The 17760-nt window shown below is 52.6% G+C and overlaps 7 protein-coding genes across 7 annotated transcripts in view; 2 read left to right on the top strand and 5 right to left on the bottom strand.

The window, feature by feature from the left end:
* Positions 1 to 725: 725 nt before the first annotated feature.
* Positions 726 to 2172, bottom strand: COCMIDRAFT_109392 (uncharacterized protein; the record flags this gene model as incomplete). The annotated part of the gene is made up of 6 exons (XM_007695084.1): positions 726 to 1186; positions 1234 to 1298; positions 1348 to 1465; positions 1519 to 1812; positions 1870 to 1942; positions 1996 to 2172. 6 exons carry the CDS (start codon positions 2170 to 2172, stop codon positions 726 to 728), a joined length of 1188 nt encoding a protein of 395 aa, XP_007693274.1.
* A 2266-nt stretch (positions 2173 to 4438) lies between these two features.
* Positions 4439 to 6513, bottom strand: COCMIDRAFT_109402 (uncharacterized protein; the record flags this gene model as incomplete). The annotated part of the gene is made up of 10 exons (XM_007695083.1): positions 4439 to 4565; positions 4628 to 5375; positions 5426 to 5540; positions 5606 to 5716; positions 5767 to 5864; positions 5921 to 5985; positions 6039 to 6064; positions 6117 to 6198; positions 6256 to 6278; positions 6334 to 6513. The coding sequence occupies 10 exons, from the start codon at positions 6511 to 6513 to the stop codon at positions 4439 to 4441; spliced, it is 1575 nt and encodes a 524-aa protein (XP_007693273.1).
* Positions 6514 to 8140: 1627 nt separating this feature from the next.
* On the bottom strand, positions 8141 to 10912 carry COCMIDRAFT_109395 (uncharacterized protein; the record flags this gene model as incomplete). Its single annotated transcript, XM_007695082.1, has 4 exons — positions 8141 to 9302; positions 9359 to 10138; positions 10195 to 10292; positions 10607 to 10912. 4 exons carry the CDS (start codon positions 10910 to 10912, stop codon positions 8141 to 8143), a joined length of 2346 nt encoding a protein of 781 aa, XP_007693272.1.
* Positions 10913 to 12694: 1782 nt separating this feature from the next.
* On the top strand, positions 12695 to 14517 carry COCMIDRAFT_30815 (uncharacterized protein; the record flags this gene model as incomplete). Its single annotated transcript, XM_007695081.1, has 6 exons — positions 12695 to 13026; positions 13081 to 13314; positions 13444 to 13460; positions 13574 to 13640; positions 13811 to 13944; positions 14030 to 14517. 6 exons carry the CDS (start codon positions 12695 to 12697, stop codon positions 14515 to 14517), a joined length of 1272 nt encoding a protein of 423 aa, XP_007693271.1.
* COCMIDRAFT_41430 (uncharacterized protein) lies at positions 14510 to 14976 on the bottom strand (the record flags this gene model as incomplete). The annotated part of the gene is made up of 2 exons (XM_007695080.1): positions 14510 to 14744; positions 14810 to 14976. 2 exons carry the CDS (start codon positions 14974 to 14976, stop codon positions 14510 to 14512), a joined length of 402 nt encoding a protein of 133 aa, XP_007693270.1.
* Positions 14977 to 15897: 921 nt separating this feature from the next.
* COCMIDRAFT_109405 (uncharacterized protein) lies at positions 15898 to 17147 on the top strand (the record flags this gene model as incomplete). The annotated part of the gene is made up of 3 exons (XM_007695079.1): positions 15898 to 16016; positions 16143 to 16460; positions 16727 to 17147. 3 exons carry the CDS (start codon positions 15898 to 15900, stop codon positions 17145 to 17147), a joined length of 858 nt encoding a protein of 285 aa, XP_007693269.1.
* Positions 17148 to 17218: 71 nt separating this feature from the next.
* The window catches only part of COCMIDRAFT_109400 (uncharacterized protein), a gene marked incomplete at both ends in the record, with an annotated part of 1150 nt that continues 608 nt past the window's right edge, over positions 17219 to 17760 (bottom strand). Inside the window, one exon of the mRNA XM_007695078.1 lies at positions 17219 to 17679. Within this exon, the coding sequence (XP_007693268.1) occupies positions 17219 to 17679 (461 nt within the window). The remainder of the gene's footprint in view (positions 17680 to 17760) is intronic.

Genomic DNA, 17760 nt, shown 5'->3' with positions numbered 1-17760 from the left:
ATTAACTATATAAGAATAGACGCTAGTTAGCTCTAAGATCTATAACATTAACTTACTAATATAAGGTAACTTTAACGTTATAATTAAGGCATAGGTGTAAGAATTAGTATTAGGAGCTATAGTAGATAGATGACTACGACTAATTAATAGCTTAGCTTAAAGGTAGGAGTTGTGCCAAGAATAGTTACGCTAAAGCGCCGAAATTAGCGTCAGACAGAACTTTTGAAAGGCACCTCCGTATGGACTGTGCTTTGTTTTTTTGAGGCGTAATCACATGCGGCCGTCGAAAACTTGGGTTAAGCCACAGCGGAGTTTGGACTAGTGCCTGTGTATACGGAAAGTATGGGCGGCCGGTTTCTGTAGGTGAAAGATTAAAATATTGGGGCTAGTGCGTTTGCAACGATGTGGGTTGTTGCTGCAAGGAGCCAAGATCGTCGTACTTGGTTTGCTTTTTCGTTTTGCGCTCGAATGGGTAGATGAAAGAAGGGGGGTTTGTTGGGATCATTTGCCGAGCTTTTGCCGGAAGGTTTGGAAGGAAAAAGGCAGTTGTAAAGGCGTTGAGGGCGTAGTAGCGGTTGAATAATTAACATTATGACGTCGTAAGTCGTGTTGTATCCTATGGATGTGGTTGGAGGCCTTTCTTGCTCCAAGGCAGCCGTTGGCTGCTCGTCCGTTATTTCGGAACCCATTTTTGACCCAAAAGAGATGATGATAAGAAAAGGGTATCATAAACGTGTATGCGGTCGATGCGGTAATCCTTCTTCTAGCGAATTCATCGATTCAGGAGATGCCAGAGTGACTCGTCCTGTGACCTCGTCGACGACAAGGTTGTCCATCTCCACATACGCTTCTCGTCGCTTTCCGTCCGAATTAACTAATGACTCTTCGCTAATGTTTGTAGTGCCGTCCGAGGCCAACATGTTCGACCGCCGTTTGTTCGTAGCTGAGCTTGTGGCTTCAACCTTGGTATTCTTTGAACCCAGTTTGGACGCATGTACTGATGAGTTTGTGCCCGATTGGTTCGGAGCCTGACTTTTGAACCTTCTCTCTCGCGACGAGTTTTGGTATGAGCTGATCACAGAGGTGACGGCTTGTCTGAAGAAGACTCGGAGTACGGGGATCGATGTTGCGACAATGGCCATGGACGACTCTGCTGCCGACCAGATAACAGTGTTGGTGGCGTCGTCTGTATACGTCAGCCAAGGCCACAAAAGTACATGTTACACAACGTACATGAAAGATCTAGTTTAGTCAGTAACTCGACATATCGTCCTCGAAGAATTGCGGTCACTCCTGCTCTTTGATCTGGTTAGCAGAGTCCACATCGTGGGTGATGAACTGGCTTACAATACTCCCAGGCTCATAGCGATGCAGACACCAATCTTCTCTGCCGGACGCATCTGCAGGTTCCAAAGGATTTTCCATGGAATGAGTGCTAGAGAAATGTCCATGATTGCAGACCATACTGCACTTCATATCAGTACAAACACCCCGACGAATCACCAAGGCACTACTGACTGGCTTGAAATCGTGCATAGATGACTGATGGATGTTTATTCATACATGTGCCCGGTATGATATCCACAAAAGTCTTGGTCAACGGCTTGCAAAGGACCCAAGGAAGGATGCAGGTCGGTATCGCGAATATCAAGAGGGTGGCCATGGCAAAGCACACGTACGCCTTGATCCATCCTTCAGTCAAACGAAACAGCGTCAACCCGAACGATATCTTGCTAAGGGTGATGGCAATCGTGGAGACAGTGAGCCCGGTTGCGCCAAGATAAGTTATGCTCTCGAAATGGCTGAAGTTAACTGGTGCAAAGGAGTCAGACGGTCGGTATCACATGTGTCTCTCGTATGACTTCTTACTATCAAGTGAGTGTTTTCCGAAGCCCAGATTTACACTTAACTGATTAAGTATGGCTTGACACAGTAAGAACAACTGCACGTTGGGCGTTAGTCGATTCCGTTGGGTAGAGGTTTTTGCTTGCTTACCCAGCTGACGGTGAGAATGAAGCTGTCGTACCACAACTTGCCTTGGTTTTTTTGAATCGCCAGTCGAAGAGCGAGGAAAAAACCAGCGACTCCGCAGAGCGACCAGACAGTAATGCTCATGAGCGGGCCATGAGTCTCATCTGGGTTGCTGACCCAGTTCTGCAACTGCGTCGACATCCTGGGTGGTGCAGAGTGAGCCAGGCCTGGACGAATGCGCTTCTCCGGCGATCAGGCTACGAGGAGACCCTCAGTTCGGACGAAGACTTGGGAAATCGGAGTAGCGATCGCACGTACATGTAACAATTGTCGGGTGAGGGTTACACGGCATGAACGATGGATGGCGCCGAGACTAACTACCATCCTCCCCGTTACCAGTCCCTAGCCGCCGGAACGGTTTCTGCCCGAGCCCACTCTCTAGATTCGGAAGTTTACTCGAGAGGGCGGATGCCAAGGGCTGTTTGATTCTCAGTGCGGGTGCATCCACCCCCTCCCAATGGGGTTGGCCATTTTGTCTCCGTTACAGGGCAGTGTCACATATTGATTATCATCAGGGACCTGGCTTATTAGGACCGACTCATCACCCTTTGGCCCGCAACCGTGATCTAGACTGCCTTCCTTGTTCCTGTCTCCAGGGTTGCCAGCTAACAATGACTCGTATAGTGTGGGCTGGCTCGCGGCCCGCTTGTAGATCGGGCCCACAAATTGGCCTAGCGCTTGAGCTAAGATCGTACTCACGTGCCCGACACTGTCGTCAGACTTGAGTCGTATATCAGATAGAGTTTGCAGAAGTCGGCGGGAATTGCAGATCAATGTCTCTTGAACTTAACTCGATGGTACCCGCTGTTTACTGGGAAATAAACCCCAGACACGGCAAAGTCGCGTCACTAGCCATGTCTGAGTCGTGAGGGGGGCGTGGTCCTGTGATAGAAATCAGTGACATTACACGTGAGTTTAGTAGCCACAGAGTGGCTGCTGCTCTTGACTACCAAGGCGTACCCTGCTTGTTTTTCCCTGGCAGTTGTTGGATCATTACGCCAGAGTCCTTGGCTGCGCCTCAGTAACAGCCACAAAATGACAGCCCTATAACGGTTCAAGACTGAGTGGACTGCGGGTCTATCGCGTGCGACTGTCATAGCGACTGGCTACTAGGAACCGTAGCGCAGTTGAAAGGAGCGATATCCTCGAGACCAGGTGGTTCATGATTCCTTGGCAGCACACAATGCGTGATTCGAGAGGTTTGTGGATTGGCGTGGGTAGATCTTGGTAGATATGGTGGAATCTTGCCCTCAGCTGCGTATTTACAAATTGGAGGAATCTAATGGGAACATGATCGAGTGTCTATAGTGTGGGCTATATGTGACAAAACTCGTTCTTGCATATATTGAGCTGTGCGATCCGTGCACGTGCTGCATGTTGCCAGGTAGTAGTCCTTCACCTCATTGGTTCTTTAAGCTCCGATCAGCCTCCTATGACGACAACGGCTTTTTACGCTCATGGCTTGCAGCTTCGGTAATAGATGCCGTACCCATGTGTTCTCTATGGAGAAGGTCCGAAGAAGACGCCATCACCATGCCCAGCGCCGTCACTACACCGTTACATAGGGGATAGCCGTGCTCTACGGACAGCATGGTGTAATACCGACCCCTCAGAGCTTACCCGCCGACTTACTTGCATTCACCGATCGTGAAACTTCGGCACTAACACGTTGCGCACATGGCACGCCGCCTTCATCCGCCGGCTAGTCAGCACAATAAACTTTTGTCGTCATGAAGTGACACGAGCCGCTGCTGTACTCTCCGCCCACTACTGGAAACGAATGCCTATACAAGCTCATGTCCTCGGAGCAAATGCAGTAACCTTTAGCATTTATCGCCCATAAGATCGTCGCTTTGTAGAACCCGTTACACGTTTTTTTTAAACCCCCCCCCCCCCCCAATATGTGCTTGGACAGAACCAAACACTCCATCTCGTAACCAAAATTGGGCGACTAGAAGCCCCCTCCATTTTCGTCAAGCCATGCCAGACACTTTAAAACGTCCTTGAGCACCAGACAGCCACATCATTTGACTTTGATGCGGTCTGCTAGATTACCTCTTTGTCGAGTCATGAGAGGGAATCTCAAGGACAGGAGAACTTTAAACAGTGGGCCTACGGAGAGGAGTCTACTTTGCCGTGGGGGCATCGGGTACAACACAGCAACCCTCACACCGGATGTCAGGATCGATGAATCGTCCCTTCTGATCCGATCCGATCGGAACCTTTGCTGTGGATTTCTATACGTCAGGCCTTCCATGCCATGATTAGTTTACATTTGAATGTGCCAAGCACGACTAGGTCAATGTTTCAGAGCGACAGCGTTCATAATTTTTGATTCGTCTATTGTGAAGACTTGGTTATCTGCTAATGCCTCGCCGCGCCGCAGTACTCTACTCTAATGTCTAGCTTAGCAAACCGCATGCGTCTTGCCGGTCTTGGCCTGCAGACTGTGGTTCTCTTCAAAATGATCCGTCGCCTTCTTTTGAAAGACGGGGCTAACGAGCGTCGACCGGCGGCGCATCGCGAACTGGTGTCTATGTCCAAGTCAGTACATTTCCTATAAAAAAAAGCGTCATCAGCTGCCAGGAAAACTTACTCCTTGTGCTCTTGGATTCTCTTGGCGTCCAGTGCGTCAAGAGTTTGCAGTGCTAGCTTGAAGTCTGCAATCAAAGCATCACATCGTGATTTGGTAAAGTCCTCGCGAACAACGACACGCAACATCTTCATCTTCTCCGAGTGAGGAGCCATGGTGTAGGCAGGCACAACCCATCCACGCTCACGAAGCTGATGTGCAATGGCAAACTCGTCGTACTGCTTGCCGAGATCCTCGTCGATGCGGCATGCGACAAGAGGGAGTCCTTCTCCTCCACGTTGGCTCATGATGACGAAACCCATGGATTCAAGGTTTGCAGCTAGGTAGTCAGCAGTGCGCGTCAGGTTCAGCATTATCCTCCTGTAGCCACGCTTTCCTAGACGAATGAGTTGGTAGTATTGGCCGATAATCTGTGAAGCGCCACGTGAGAAGTTGAGCGTAAAGGACGCCTGATCGGCACCTAGGTAGTTGATGTTGAAAACGAGTTCTTGGGGCAGATACTGGGGATCGCGCCAGACGACCCAGCCAACACCGGGGTAAACGAGGCCGTATTTGTGTCCTGAGGCGTTAATGGTTGTGACCTTGGGAAGACGGAAGTCCCAGAGAAGCCCGGGGTTGACAAAAGGAGCAACAAAGCCACCCGAAGCAGCATCGACGTGGATGTTGACATCAATGTCTCGCTCGACCAGAAGGTCATTGATGGCTTTGATGTCTTCGTATTCGCCAGTGTATGTGGTTCCGAGAATTGCACCTGATTATTGTCAGTGGCAGATCCCACACTGAAGCCTGTAGATTTCATACAAATGCCGATGGTGTTTTCGTCACACAGATCTACGCATTCCTTGGGGTCGATAACGTAGCGATCAGCTGTGCAGTAGACGTATTTTTCTTCAATGTCGAAGTATCGGCACGCTTTCTGTGAGTCGTTAGCATTTCTTGACCAACAATTGTAACACATGAATCAAACATCCAAATACTCACCTCCCAGCAAACCTGCACAGCCGAGTTCATAACCATGTTGGGCTTGTCGTATGGCTTTCCCTCTGCCTTTCGCTTGTTTTGCCACAACTTCTTCATGGCCAATACTCCCAGCTGCGTAATGTTAGTCGCAGAATCCCGTTTCTTCTCATTGTAACACTAACCATGATGGCCTCGGAAGATCCAATTGTCGAAGTACCGATGATGTTTGCATCATCTGTACTTGGAGCATTGAAGAGTCTCGCAATCATAGAGACACATCCTAATACAGCTCAGTCCCTGTTATAACGATTTCTAGCATGCTCTGAAAACACATACGGTTTTGGATGTCGGCGCTGACGGGGTATTCTTCGTAATCGATGAAGTTCTTGGAAAAGGCGTCGCTAGACGATACGGTTACTTTAGTATTCTCGATAGGAAGTTATTGTGGCCATACACCATGAGCTTCTCAACTTCCTCCTCCTGCGAGTTGTGTTAGCATCGAATGGTTGCAGGAATGTCATGGGGTGCGTACCATGTATGTGGTGACGAAAGAGGCCAAGTTCAGTGTTGGTGTTCCGTCGAGTGTGAGGTCGTCCTTGATCATCCGGTAGGCCCTAGCGAGACATCAGCAACTTTTCCAAAGCTGCTGTTGTGAGTGTGGTAGTACATACACCTGAGGGGGCATTTCCCGCTCCTGTATCTGGTCAGCGTGCTGCGCTTGCCAATTTGTATTGTCTGGATAAACTCACCGGCATCTCATATTTTGGTAGGTCCTCGGCAGCATACTTGCTACCATAGACGGTTGCAGTAAAGTCATCAACCTCATCGTCTGGGCTCAAGTTGATGGTGCTTGTAGTGGCAATGTCGTCGAATCGAGCCCTCTCCTCGGAAATCTCCTTGAAGGTAGCTACGCGGTTGATGTGCACCATGTTGAGACGTGTGAAGGGGGGGAGTAGTGGAGGCGAGGGAGAGTGATGGAGGGGTAGAAGCTGGTGGGCTGGAGACAAGGCAGCGGGGGGGAAGGCGCAGTTTAATATGGCTCAAACACCAAGGCGCATAAGCAGCTACGTAGTAGCTAGGACGGGTGGTAAGCAAAGCCCCCAATCCCAAAGTGCATTCTAGTCTCCGGAACAGCTCAACAGCACAGCGCAGCACCGCAGTAATGCAGCCCCCACCATAGACGGCACGCGCTTATCCCAATGTGATGTGGTCGGCCATAGGCCAGCATGCAAGCCAATGCTGTACGACGCGTCAATTGGAAGCCAGACCGCTATCTAGCCAGGATACGTGTAGCTGGGCATTTGCCATGTAGGCCCCTGGCATATCCTCACCGTGGTCCCGAGGGGCAGCGGGTAAGACGGTGAATTGCAGTCTGGCACAGTGGCATGGCGGGGTAGTAGTAACACGGGCCTGGCTAAGCATTTGCCCTCGAAAAGCTTGTCTGTAGAATAATACTAGAGCGCCCTCACCGCCCTTCACCCTTTTAGCCCATTTGGGGCATGGGCTAGCTATCTTGGGGCGGCTAATAGCGGGGTATAATGGACAGGTGGGGGGTGGGGTGTTTTGCCAGGTACAATCGTGCACCTACGCATACGTACCGTGTCATTGTCAATGGCCATCTATGCATGTAGGTTATCCGCCCACTCCCGCATCCACATTCTTCTTACACATAGTACACGTAACACAACACATCTGGGCTGATGCAATGAGACAATGGTTCGTTCAAGTGTGCGCCTAGCCCATTGGAAACCTCCGCATATCGAGGCGTCTAGCTGGATTTACACAGTACTCTCTATATCAAGTATGCAGTATAGGTATATAGATATATATGCAGCGCCATTAGCCTCGCATCCGAGTTACAAAGACCCATATCCTCGTGTATTCATAGGTCCGATTAGTTTGTGTTGTCGCAGAGCTGAAAGAGAAGAGAGGTTCGGGTATCGCCGTATGGCGGCACGGACCCTGAGATGCAGAAGCAGAGTGGGCGTTGGCTACGACACTGCCTCATTGGTCATGAGTCTAGTAGTGGTAGTAGGCTGGGCAGTCCACTTCTCTCTACACCTATTTCACCGAATACGAACCCTCCAAGGTCAAGAAAAATTCCCTCTCCAGTCTTGACCGACACATTGCTTCCACCGTCCGTCTAGCTCTGCCATGGCAGCAACTGAAGCAGTACATGTTGTGGCCACGTACTTGTTCCTGCACACCGTCCCCTCAACTTCGTAAAACGTACATGTACAGCCTGACATGTATAGATTCCCTCTGCAAAGTGGTGCGGCCTGTCCCTTGGAAGTCGAGTAGGGACCAATTGTTGAGCAATTGCGAGTTTGTATAATTGCTACTGTGCGATTGCACCTTTGGGCCTGTATTTGGGCTCCTGTAATTCTTGCAGCATGCAGTACCCTCTTGCAAAAGCCAGGCATCTTTTGCAACTGCCAATTGCTTGCGACCATTTCGCCTGACTCTCCAATACCACGTGGGCAAGAGGGTAAGCGGATGCATACAGGCGAAAATGTACCCTGTTCGTACATGATCTACATTGCCCATCTTCCGGTCTTAGATGATATTCGCTATGCTGATACGACTTGTGCTCGACGGTGCTGGGCTGGAGCTTGATAGACTCTTTGGCGGTGAGTACGTGTCGGGTGCGAGTTGCACTCGTTTGACGGGATTGTGCACTGGTGGATAATAAGCCGCCGGCTGCGTATTTCGGTGATGGCGCTCGCCCATTAATTGCCGCACCATGTGCTCAACCCGGCCCCAGTCATTCCATTCCGCGCCTCCATTCAACAATGCATTGGTTGGTGGCGGTCGTGCGGGTAGCCCGTCTCGCATTGCTTCGTCGCCTCCCGGCGATACCGTAGCGCCAGGTGCCGAGTCCCGGCCCGACACAGAAACCATACTGGTACCTGCCCAAACCCATGAATGCTCCAGACTGCCCTGTATGTCAGCACTGAGGTATGCAATCATCTCCTCGTCGTGTTCTAGCTGTTTGCCACTGCCGATACCGTTGCGCGTTCGGTCGAACAGTCGTTCAAGAAAGAAGGCAATATTCTTGCCACAAGCAGCGTTAATCTTGCGTGTGCTGCCAATAGCTTCGGAGAGGTGCAGGCACACCAAGGCTGCATCATACTCGCCCCGGAAGCACAGTACCAGGATGCATCGCCACAGATGCAGGCATACTGCATTACTCGCAGCCAACGCCACTCTCTCTGTCCCTGTCTGGCCGGAATCATGAACTGAAGGATTGTGCAATACTCTCGACACATACTTTGCCGTGTCCTGGGCAACAGAAACGCATCGTTCCAATGCATTAGATCGGCTTATAGCACTCGACAATGGGCTGAGGTTCCGCCGGTGGAGATGAAGTCGAGCCGAGAGCAAGACAAAGACTGTTGGCAACACCCTTGCATCGAGCAGTGCCCCCGAGTCTGGCTGGTAGTTTTCTGGTAGGAGTAGCAACTTTGAGCGAAGCTGTCCATCGAAGCTTTCCGTTGTTTGTGGAAGCATAACGCTAGACTTCAAAGCGTGCTGTAGGGGCGCATAGAGGCGTGTAATGTGTATTGTCGCCACGAAGCCAGTAAAATGGGCTGGTTTTGTCGAGGGACAGAATGGCTCATTGGGCTGTATGTAGCGATCGTCGATTGGTGATGGGAGCGAAATCTCGCAATCATTCTCGTTGATTAACATTGGACGGCTTGTCTCGAGTGACATAATTCTGTGTCGCGGTCAGTTCGTAGAAGAGTCCAAGCCAGACAGACAGGTTTTGCTCACCTGTCACGAATGTAGATGGACCACCAAAGTCTACGTCGAATTTCGCCGTCAAAAGCGGACCAGCAATCCATTTCAGGACTCATCTGTAATTCTTGTGCAATTCTTACCGCAGACGCCAGCCAGATGGAGCCGAGGGAGCGTTGATTGCTTTCTGTCGCAAATATGCTTAACAACAGAGCTGCCTGAGCATGTGTAATGGTAAGCTCTTGTGTCCAAGGCTGGAGAGCAGACACTGCAGTTTCAAACATAGCCTGGCCTTCTGACAGCATGTTACAAGAAACATTGTGCTCTGATCTAGGATGCAAACAGCCACAGGCCAGCACTGCGAAGAACAAGCCAACCCAATCCCGAGAGCAACCTTCAAAGCTGCGTGCGGCATAAACCTCGTCTGCTTTGTGCTGAAAAGTAGGCCAATGTATTGCAGGGTACGAATCGTGTACCGTATCGAGGAAGGACCGAGAAAAGTACGCAAAGTCTGCACGCAAAGGCACCGCAGGCAGCGGCCAATTCGGCTCCGCAGCCCGCAAGACGTTTTGGTGAGGCATAGTGAATATGTCGTGGGAATGCTCTCGAATGTTATTGCGAACGTGGTTAAAGTTGTCCAGGACTGGTACACATATCTGTCGTGGTCCTAGTACTGCTCCAGTGTGTACTTCGGAGTGTCTCCGTTTCATGTCTGTTCGCTCTCCATCCATAGGACTCTGGTCAGATACCTTATTTCGTAGCTGGGAATTTACATGAGTCAATTCGGCAATTTGACTCTGTAGGTCCTGGACCTGCCTGTGCATAATGAGCATTTCTACCACAGATTTCTACACAAGATGACGACTACTTACTTGATTGATGACATGCGGCGATTTGTCTCTTTAGTGAACTGGCACCGATGATTTCGGCTCGAACACTCTGAACAGGCTGAAGTTTCGGTAGCATCGCACTGTAAAAGATTGTCAGCCAATTTCGACAAAGGCCCCAGTCCGCCTGCTCAAGCCATGCGTACAATAATGTACCTTCGCTGATTAGGGGCCGTAGATGCCTTTGGGGGCATGCCTGCTCAACGTGCAGAGATGGATAGTGGACAATTTTGGACAAGTGTACAGCCAATTACGACATGAGCCACAAGTCTTCCCCCACCCCTCCCCCTTCTCGCTAACCAGCTACTGGTTTGCTCACATTCCTCCAGAAAACATGTGGGTCAAGGCATGTATGTGTCTAGGTCGATGCAGTCCCTGTTGTGATTTACAAACTCACCTTTACTTTGCGTTCTCGACATGCATCGCATGAAGGGTCTTTTCTTCGCTGTCTGTAGGCTCTCTTTTGCGCAGTCAAATTGGCAGAGGGTATCTGGGTGGGAGAGATGACCGAGGCACTGCTATCGTGGCGTTGAATGTCCGGTAGGCCTGTAGAGACAGCACTTGGTGACCCAGAATGGCTGTAAGAGCTCGAAGGATAGTGTGGTGATCTGGAGCCTGGCTGAGGTAGATTTGGTGCAGCAAGAAGAGCCGTCGGACGAGGAGTTTGTTGCGCCAGGGCAAAGGGATTCGGTGCAGGTGCCATTGTTGTTGGAGATGCTCCGTTTGAGCCTGTGGAAGACTTGTGCATGGTTAGCAGCACAGGAGCGGGGAAGCAGTTCGGATGCTCCGGTCCAGACTTTGATGAGTGATGAGAATCCGTAGACAGGAAATGTTGTAACTGTAGAGCAGTCAGTGGCTACGGGAGCAGCCGATGACGGCAAGCACTTGAAGAGGTCCCAACGATTGACCACCTCGTGGCACCACACAGAAGCAGGCAGCCAATGAGGGCGGCTGTCAGCAGCACATAACGTAGCCGAGCGTGAGGCGGCGAAATGCGCAATGTGGTGGGAGTGTGGATGAATGAGTCGATCAACGGGCCCTTAGTCTAGAGTGGGGAACCCGTACAGGTAGAGCGGAAAGATTGGTAGTAGCAGTAGTAGTAGTAGAAGAAACAACCCGAGGCGTAGACCTACACAAGCTGGATGCGCGGTGGTCGGGTGGTGTTCCGTGTCGCTTGATGGTGCGCTCTCAGCCAACCGATGGGTGAGTGGCCGAGAAGTCAAAGCTTGGGGTAACAATCGGGAGCAGAGACGGCTAGAGTGGAAAGAACGACCCGCAGCTCCTTCTCTATTAGTTCAACGGCGACCGAGGCCACCGGATATGAGCAAGTGACGGGACAGACTCCGAGGGGCGGCAGACAGCACAGTCAGTGAAGAAGGCTGAGAAATCCAGGCCAGGGGGACCAGGCCAGGCGAGAGTGGATTCGACGCCTCTGTAGGAAGCAATATTCGAGGTGGTGATGCTGCACAGTTGATTAGCCCCAGTCCGGATGGTAGTGGTGGAGACCCTGGCACACCTTCGGGGCGCGGCGAGCTGGCAACAAGGTTTAATCGCGGCGGTAAACTGGTGGATATTGGCGGCTGCTGGTGGTGGTGCTACTACTACTACTCTAGACGCTTGGAGTACGGGGGGGGGGGACAGGGCAGGGCAGGGCAAGGTAGGGCAGGGAGAAGGAGAGGGAGAATTGGCAGAGACAGAGGACAGAGGGCAGAGGCAGGTCCGCAGCAGCACACACACACACATGCAAAAGGGCCCCGGCGCTCGTGGGTGGCTGTTGAGAGTAGAGTAATAGTAATAGCAATACCTAGGCAAGATGGGATGGGATTGGGGGAGGGGGCGACGGAGGCTCGGTGGCCCTGGTCTTGCTTTCCCGGATGGTTGACTAGTGTGGGTAGTGCGGCAGCAAAAAAAAGAGAAAGGCAGGGTGGTGTCTGGAGCGGCTGACGTAGGGGTAATGGCCAGTAGGAGAGTAGTTTTTTTGCGTAAGTAAGTATGCAAAGCACAAGAGGCAGAGAAGCTTTTTGCGGGTCTCGAGTGCCACCAAAGTCGAGATATATTCCCTGGACCTGGGTCAGCGGGTGGGACAATGGGGTGGCATGCAAGCGTGCGTGCCTGTGTTTCGTGAAGACAGCCCAATGGCTCCGTAAAGCGGGTACAGCTGGAGGCGCTTGCTGGATACGGGACGACGCGAAAGCACAAGTCGAGGCTCTAGGACTACACGGGGTGCCATCTCCGTGGTCAAGTCGGGCGCCGATCCGGGCAGACAGGCTTTGGGGGAGGGGAGGGGGGGGGAGGACAAGACAGTCAGGGCTTGTCGAAGCCTCATGTTCCAGAAGATGATCGGTTCGTGCCTAAAGTGCCAGCGGTCCACAACGCTTCTCCCAAAACGCCCCATGGCAAGCGTCTTCGGCGAGATTTGAGCAGGGGTGGACCTGCATGTGGGAATTGAAGGCTTTTCGTTACCGCCTGTCGCCCCGGCCAAGACATGGCATGGCATGGCATGGCAGGTCCCGGGTGCAAGGCGAGCATTGTACGCATAGGGAAAGGGAATGCATCAGCCAACGGCGCCCGGTCGCGCAGGGCAGGCGAGAGGCTCATGGCGCGGTGCATGTGTCAGTCCAGGGGCGGCGGGAGAGCGGTTGCGTGGGCGGGTGCGTGGGCGGGTTTGGGATCGAATGAGCATGGTGGGTGGCAGTGGTTCAGCGGAGGAGCCCAGCCACAGCGACCGAGTTCCAACGGCGGGCGCGCCACAGACGTCAAGCCACTGAGCCCCACCCGTGTCACCCGTGTCACCCGTGTCACCCGTGTCACCCCGACGTACGAGCAGGAATAGTACAAGTGCTTAGCAGCTGCTACTTACTAGTAATGCAGTCACAGTGTCAAGCTGAGATTGGCGGCCCCGGTGGCGCCCATTCCCCCCATCGGCCATCCCATAATAGACGGGACGCACATGCGCATGCACATGCGCAAGACGTCTCTGAGCATCAGCCCACCGTGGACCGGCCCTGCGCAGTGCCGATGCAGATGCAGATGCAAGTGCCAGAATAGCCTTTGGGCTCGCTCGCACCCGCTGGCCGAGGCGATCCCTGGCCCTGCTACTGGCTAGTAGGGTCAGAGTCAGTGCCGACCAAGTAACTATGTAGGGACTAGAGTAACCAAGTACTATGTACATGCGTACTAATATGTACTAGATGCATATATACTACATGAATACTACTCTGCGCACACGTGTAGTATATGTGGGTTTGTGGGTGTGTGTATGTATGTGTGTGTGTGTGCACATGGCGTATGCATGTTACCACTGCAACTACACATGTAGTGTACACTACTACTTGCCTACTAATGCACTGCTACATAATACTAGAGACAGACAAAGTACTACCGCTACTACTTACTTACTACCTTTGGTTGTGTACTGTACACGGTCGTCGGTACGTACCACCTGCAGAACGTGTTTCCCCACGTTTGGCCTGTCCGCGCCCGTCCCGAGCGCCCCACTGCCATGCTATGCCATGCCCTGTCATAACACCATGCCTTGCCGTGCCAACTTTGTCTCCTAATTTCCTACGTGTAGCTATAGTACGACTATACACACTAGCAGCCGTCCACGCTCACCCGCTGCTCGTGTTGGCACGCTCACGGCATCGCAACCAGTGGACCACGGCCCAGCCTGGTCCCGAGGCGGTGACCAGGCCCTCGACCGACTGCTAGCACAGAAGAGGCCCCAAATGCAAAGTGTGTGTCCAACTGCCGAACCGCTCGTCTAGACCGGCACGGCGCTGCTCGTTGCCACGTCGAGGTGACTCTGCCCGTCGCCTAGCACGCGCGCATCCGGAGCCCTACAAGGCGTTCGCCGCATGTCTCAAGTGCAAGCACACACGCAGCTGCCATGTTTCTGATACACGCCTTGGCACGTCTGCCTCTGCGTCCCATCCTCCGCCTGCCAGCAGCCAGCTGCCAGCTGCCAGGCGACCAATCTCAGTCCGTCTCGGCTCCTTCCACCATGCGCCACTCGGCCCTGTCTGCTCCCCTCCTTCCCTCCCTCTCTCCCCTGCTGCCTTTGGTCCCTATTCCCTATTCCCTCACTTGCCGCCTCTTCCCTTTGTCCCTCTACCCTCCCCGTCGCCTATTGCGGCCTGCCCTCCAATATTGATTACCTGCGCGCGTGCTCCTTGGCTGCATCTACCGTGTACCGTGTACCGTGTACCGTGTACCGCCCCAACCTGCCACCACGCCAGACAAAAAAGGTCCCCTATGTACGCACTCACGATCTGCCAAGTTGATCGCTTGTTGATCATATCTACATGATTGCGCGGCCCCCCTGGCCGCCCGGCAGTCTCCGTCCCAGGAAGCCAGCCGAGAGGGGCTTTTCGAGAAGGGCCAAAGGCAAGGCAAGACCAACTTGGTCGAGTAAAACACTCCATCTGCAAGACTGCCCGTCGTCTGCAGCACAGGCCCGAATCATGGCCCCCCGCCTATTCTCAAATCGACCATGGTAACCCGAAATATGCCGTTGGCAGCACACTAACCCTTCCCTTCTCTTCCCTTTCCCTCCCTCGCTCCCCCTCCCCCCCTAACCCTCGTGCCTTGGCTCTCCCACCGCAGCCGATCGACGCCTTGTCGAGGCCAGTCTTGCGCGCGCGCTTGCAAAATGCCTAAAAGCTTGGTTGACCGATCTCGCAGAGAGGATGCCGCAAAGGCAAAAAGTGCCTGCTCAACATTGGTGGCGAAGCTGCCGACGCGTCCACCACACGGCATTGGTGCCATGTCGGCGAACGCTCTTACAGCCGCCTAGAAAAGGTATCAGTCGACAAGAATGATCGGCAAAAGGATTCAACGTGGTTGCCCCTGCAATATCCGCACCTTTTTCCCCTCCACGCATCGTCCTTGCCTCACCCACCCCACCCCGCGGCATGCGATCGCGGTATTTGGCACTTTGCCTATCCGCCTCGCCTGATGGCCTCATTTCCCTTCCCGTCCATGATGCTCGTACCATATCCAATGACAAATATCTTGGTAAGCACGTCAGGCACAGCAGCGCACCTCACAAGGTGAGACCTGTCTTACACCACCAGGCTGAAGTTGCCACTGTGCAATGACCCGACCGAGTGGCTCAATGAACCCCCCAAACCTTAACTCGACCACCTCCACTCAACCACTCGGAAAATACGAGGCAACCACCATCCACCATGTGGCCTTCGGCACCAGGGACCATTGCCTGCTTACATCCGACCGCTAGTCCAAACGCATGACACGGTAGGTCTAGGCGAAACGTTGTGCAAATCATCAAACATGCTATAGGGCTGAGATCCTGAGAGCCCACTCTTCGGACATGACACACACACACCACCAATGCCTTTTTTCTGTTTGACTTTTGCATCTTGTACTTGTATATGCTATGTAGTGGACTTTTTGTGTTGTTCCGCCATGTAGTACTTGCAAAAAAAAAGGCCCCCCCCTTCCCCCTCTAGATGTGTTTGGCTGCTTGGAACCATTGCAGCTAGCGTGGTAAACTGCCTCGGTACACTCTTTGCACGGTAGACGACCAGGCCGAGGTCGCGAACAGGGTTGTTATACCAGGAATCTATCCAGCCCAACCCGTTTCCTTACTTTTTCCTTCTCCGTCGCCATTACCTCGCTGTCCAAGGCCCCGCTGTCATAACTCTACCTCACGTGATATTATCGACCATGGCATCGGCAGAACAGGATGTCCGGCTCCAAGACTTTGCCAACATCTTCAGCCTCAAAGGCAAAGTCGCCGTCGTCAGCGGCGGCTCACGAGGCCTAGGGCTCCACGCAGCATCAGGGTGTGTACCATGCATATCTTCTGCACGCATCCAAAAATAACCCTCACGATGGCACGATGAACAAACAACGCTCGATAAAGAGAAGAAGAAGAAGAAAAACTAACTCTTTCTTGCGAAAATCAAAAGTCTCATGCAAGCCGGCTGCTCTAAGATTTTCATCACCTCGCGCAAGGCCTCGGCATGTGACGCGGCCGCGGCCGCCCTCAACGCCCTGCCAAACAAATCTCCGGGCGCGAAAGCCTACTCCGTTCCCGCCGATAGTTCCAAAGTCTCCGAGATCGTCCGGCTGGTGGGCGAGATAGCCAAGCACACCGATCACGTGGACATTTTGTTTGCAAATGCGGGGGCGACATGGGGCAGTAGGTTTGACGCCGTCGACGAGAAGAATGGCTGGGACCGCGTCATGGATCTGAACGTCAAGGGCGTATTTTTTACAATACAAAAGTATGTTTTTTTCGTTTTGATTTTTTTTTCCCGGACTTTTCCCCCGACCTCTCATTCTCCTCCAAACCCCAACCCAAGTATGAGGTTCGTCCAGGATTAGAAAACATGAATCTGATAAGGGGACGTGGAGGAGAGAAAGAAAGGAAAAAAAGCATGAGCAAAAAAAGAACGGAAAGAACGGAAAGAACCAATTCATTGTGAGGGAAAAAGCAAAAAGACAAAAAAGCGGATTTGAGGGACGTTCACTGTTGACATTCGATTTTTAGATTCGCCCCGTTGCTCACAAAAGCAGCTTCGGTTCAAGATCCCGCGCGGGTCATTGTAACAGGCAGCGTTGCTGGTCTCAGCACGGGCTCAGTGGGCGGTGATTCAGCCGCCTTTTCGTACGCGGTATCGAAAGCCGCAGTGCTGCATCTTGTGCGTAACCTGGCTGTTGAGCTGGGACCGCGCCACGTTCTCGTCACGGGCATTGCGCCGGGCTTCTTCGCGAGCAAGATGACGGATGTGGTGATGCAGCAGGCGGGTGGGGAGGAGGCGCTGGGCAAAGCGACTCCGAACGGACGGGTAGGCAAGCCCGAAGATATTGCTGCGGCCGTCGTGTTTCTGAGTTCCAGGGCCGGAAGCCATGTCAACGGTGACACGATTGTGCTTGACGGGGGGAAGATTCACGGAGGTGTCAAGTTGTAGAACGTTTCTTTGTCACCGAATCACGCCATCTTCAACCCTTAATTTATCATCTTCTGTTTTTTCTCTCTCTCTCACTCTTCTCCAGTCGGAATCCTCATCCCATGCATACCCGCATACCCACTTTTCTCAGGCCTCTTCCAATCCTTCAACACCTCCCTCCTCACCCCTTCCTCAATCTCCAGCACCTCCACTTTAATCGGCCGACACGTACTCTTCATATCCGGCGGTGCCTCCCCCTCCCCCCCTTCCTTCCCTTCCTCCGCCTGATGCCACCCCCACGCACTCAAATCCCCGCCCGGACACGTACTCAACGCACACAGCAAATCCTGCTCCGCAAAAAACGTAATATAACTCTCCTCAGTCGCAGGGCTAGCCTCCATAAAGTATCTCCCTTGCTCATCCAGCCCAGTAACCTGAAACACATTGAGTACATCGTGAACGTCGAATTCCGTGAGACCAAACGGCAAGACCGCCCGCACGAGGTTGGAGTGGCAGTGGAAATCGTAGCTCGCGCCCGTAAGCATGTGTGACACTATTTCCCTCTTTGATATCAGCCCCCCCCCCCCCCCCACCAATTTCTAATTTCCATGTTAAGTAAGCCAGATTTCTTTAC

Source organism: Bipolaris oryzae (genome assembly GCF_000523455.1).
Source record: "Bipolaris oryzae ATCC 44560 unplaced genomic scaffold scaffold_268, whole genome shotgun sequence".
Lineage (NCBI taxonomy): Eukaryota > Fungi > Ascomycota > Dothideomycetes > Pleosporales > Pleosporaceae > Bipolaris > Bipolaris oryzae.
Note: the sequence above shows the minus strand (reverse complement) of the source record. Positions and strands in the feature narration are given on the sequence as shown.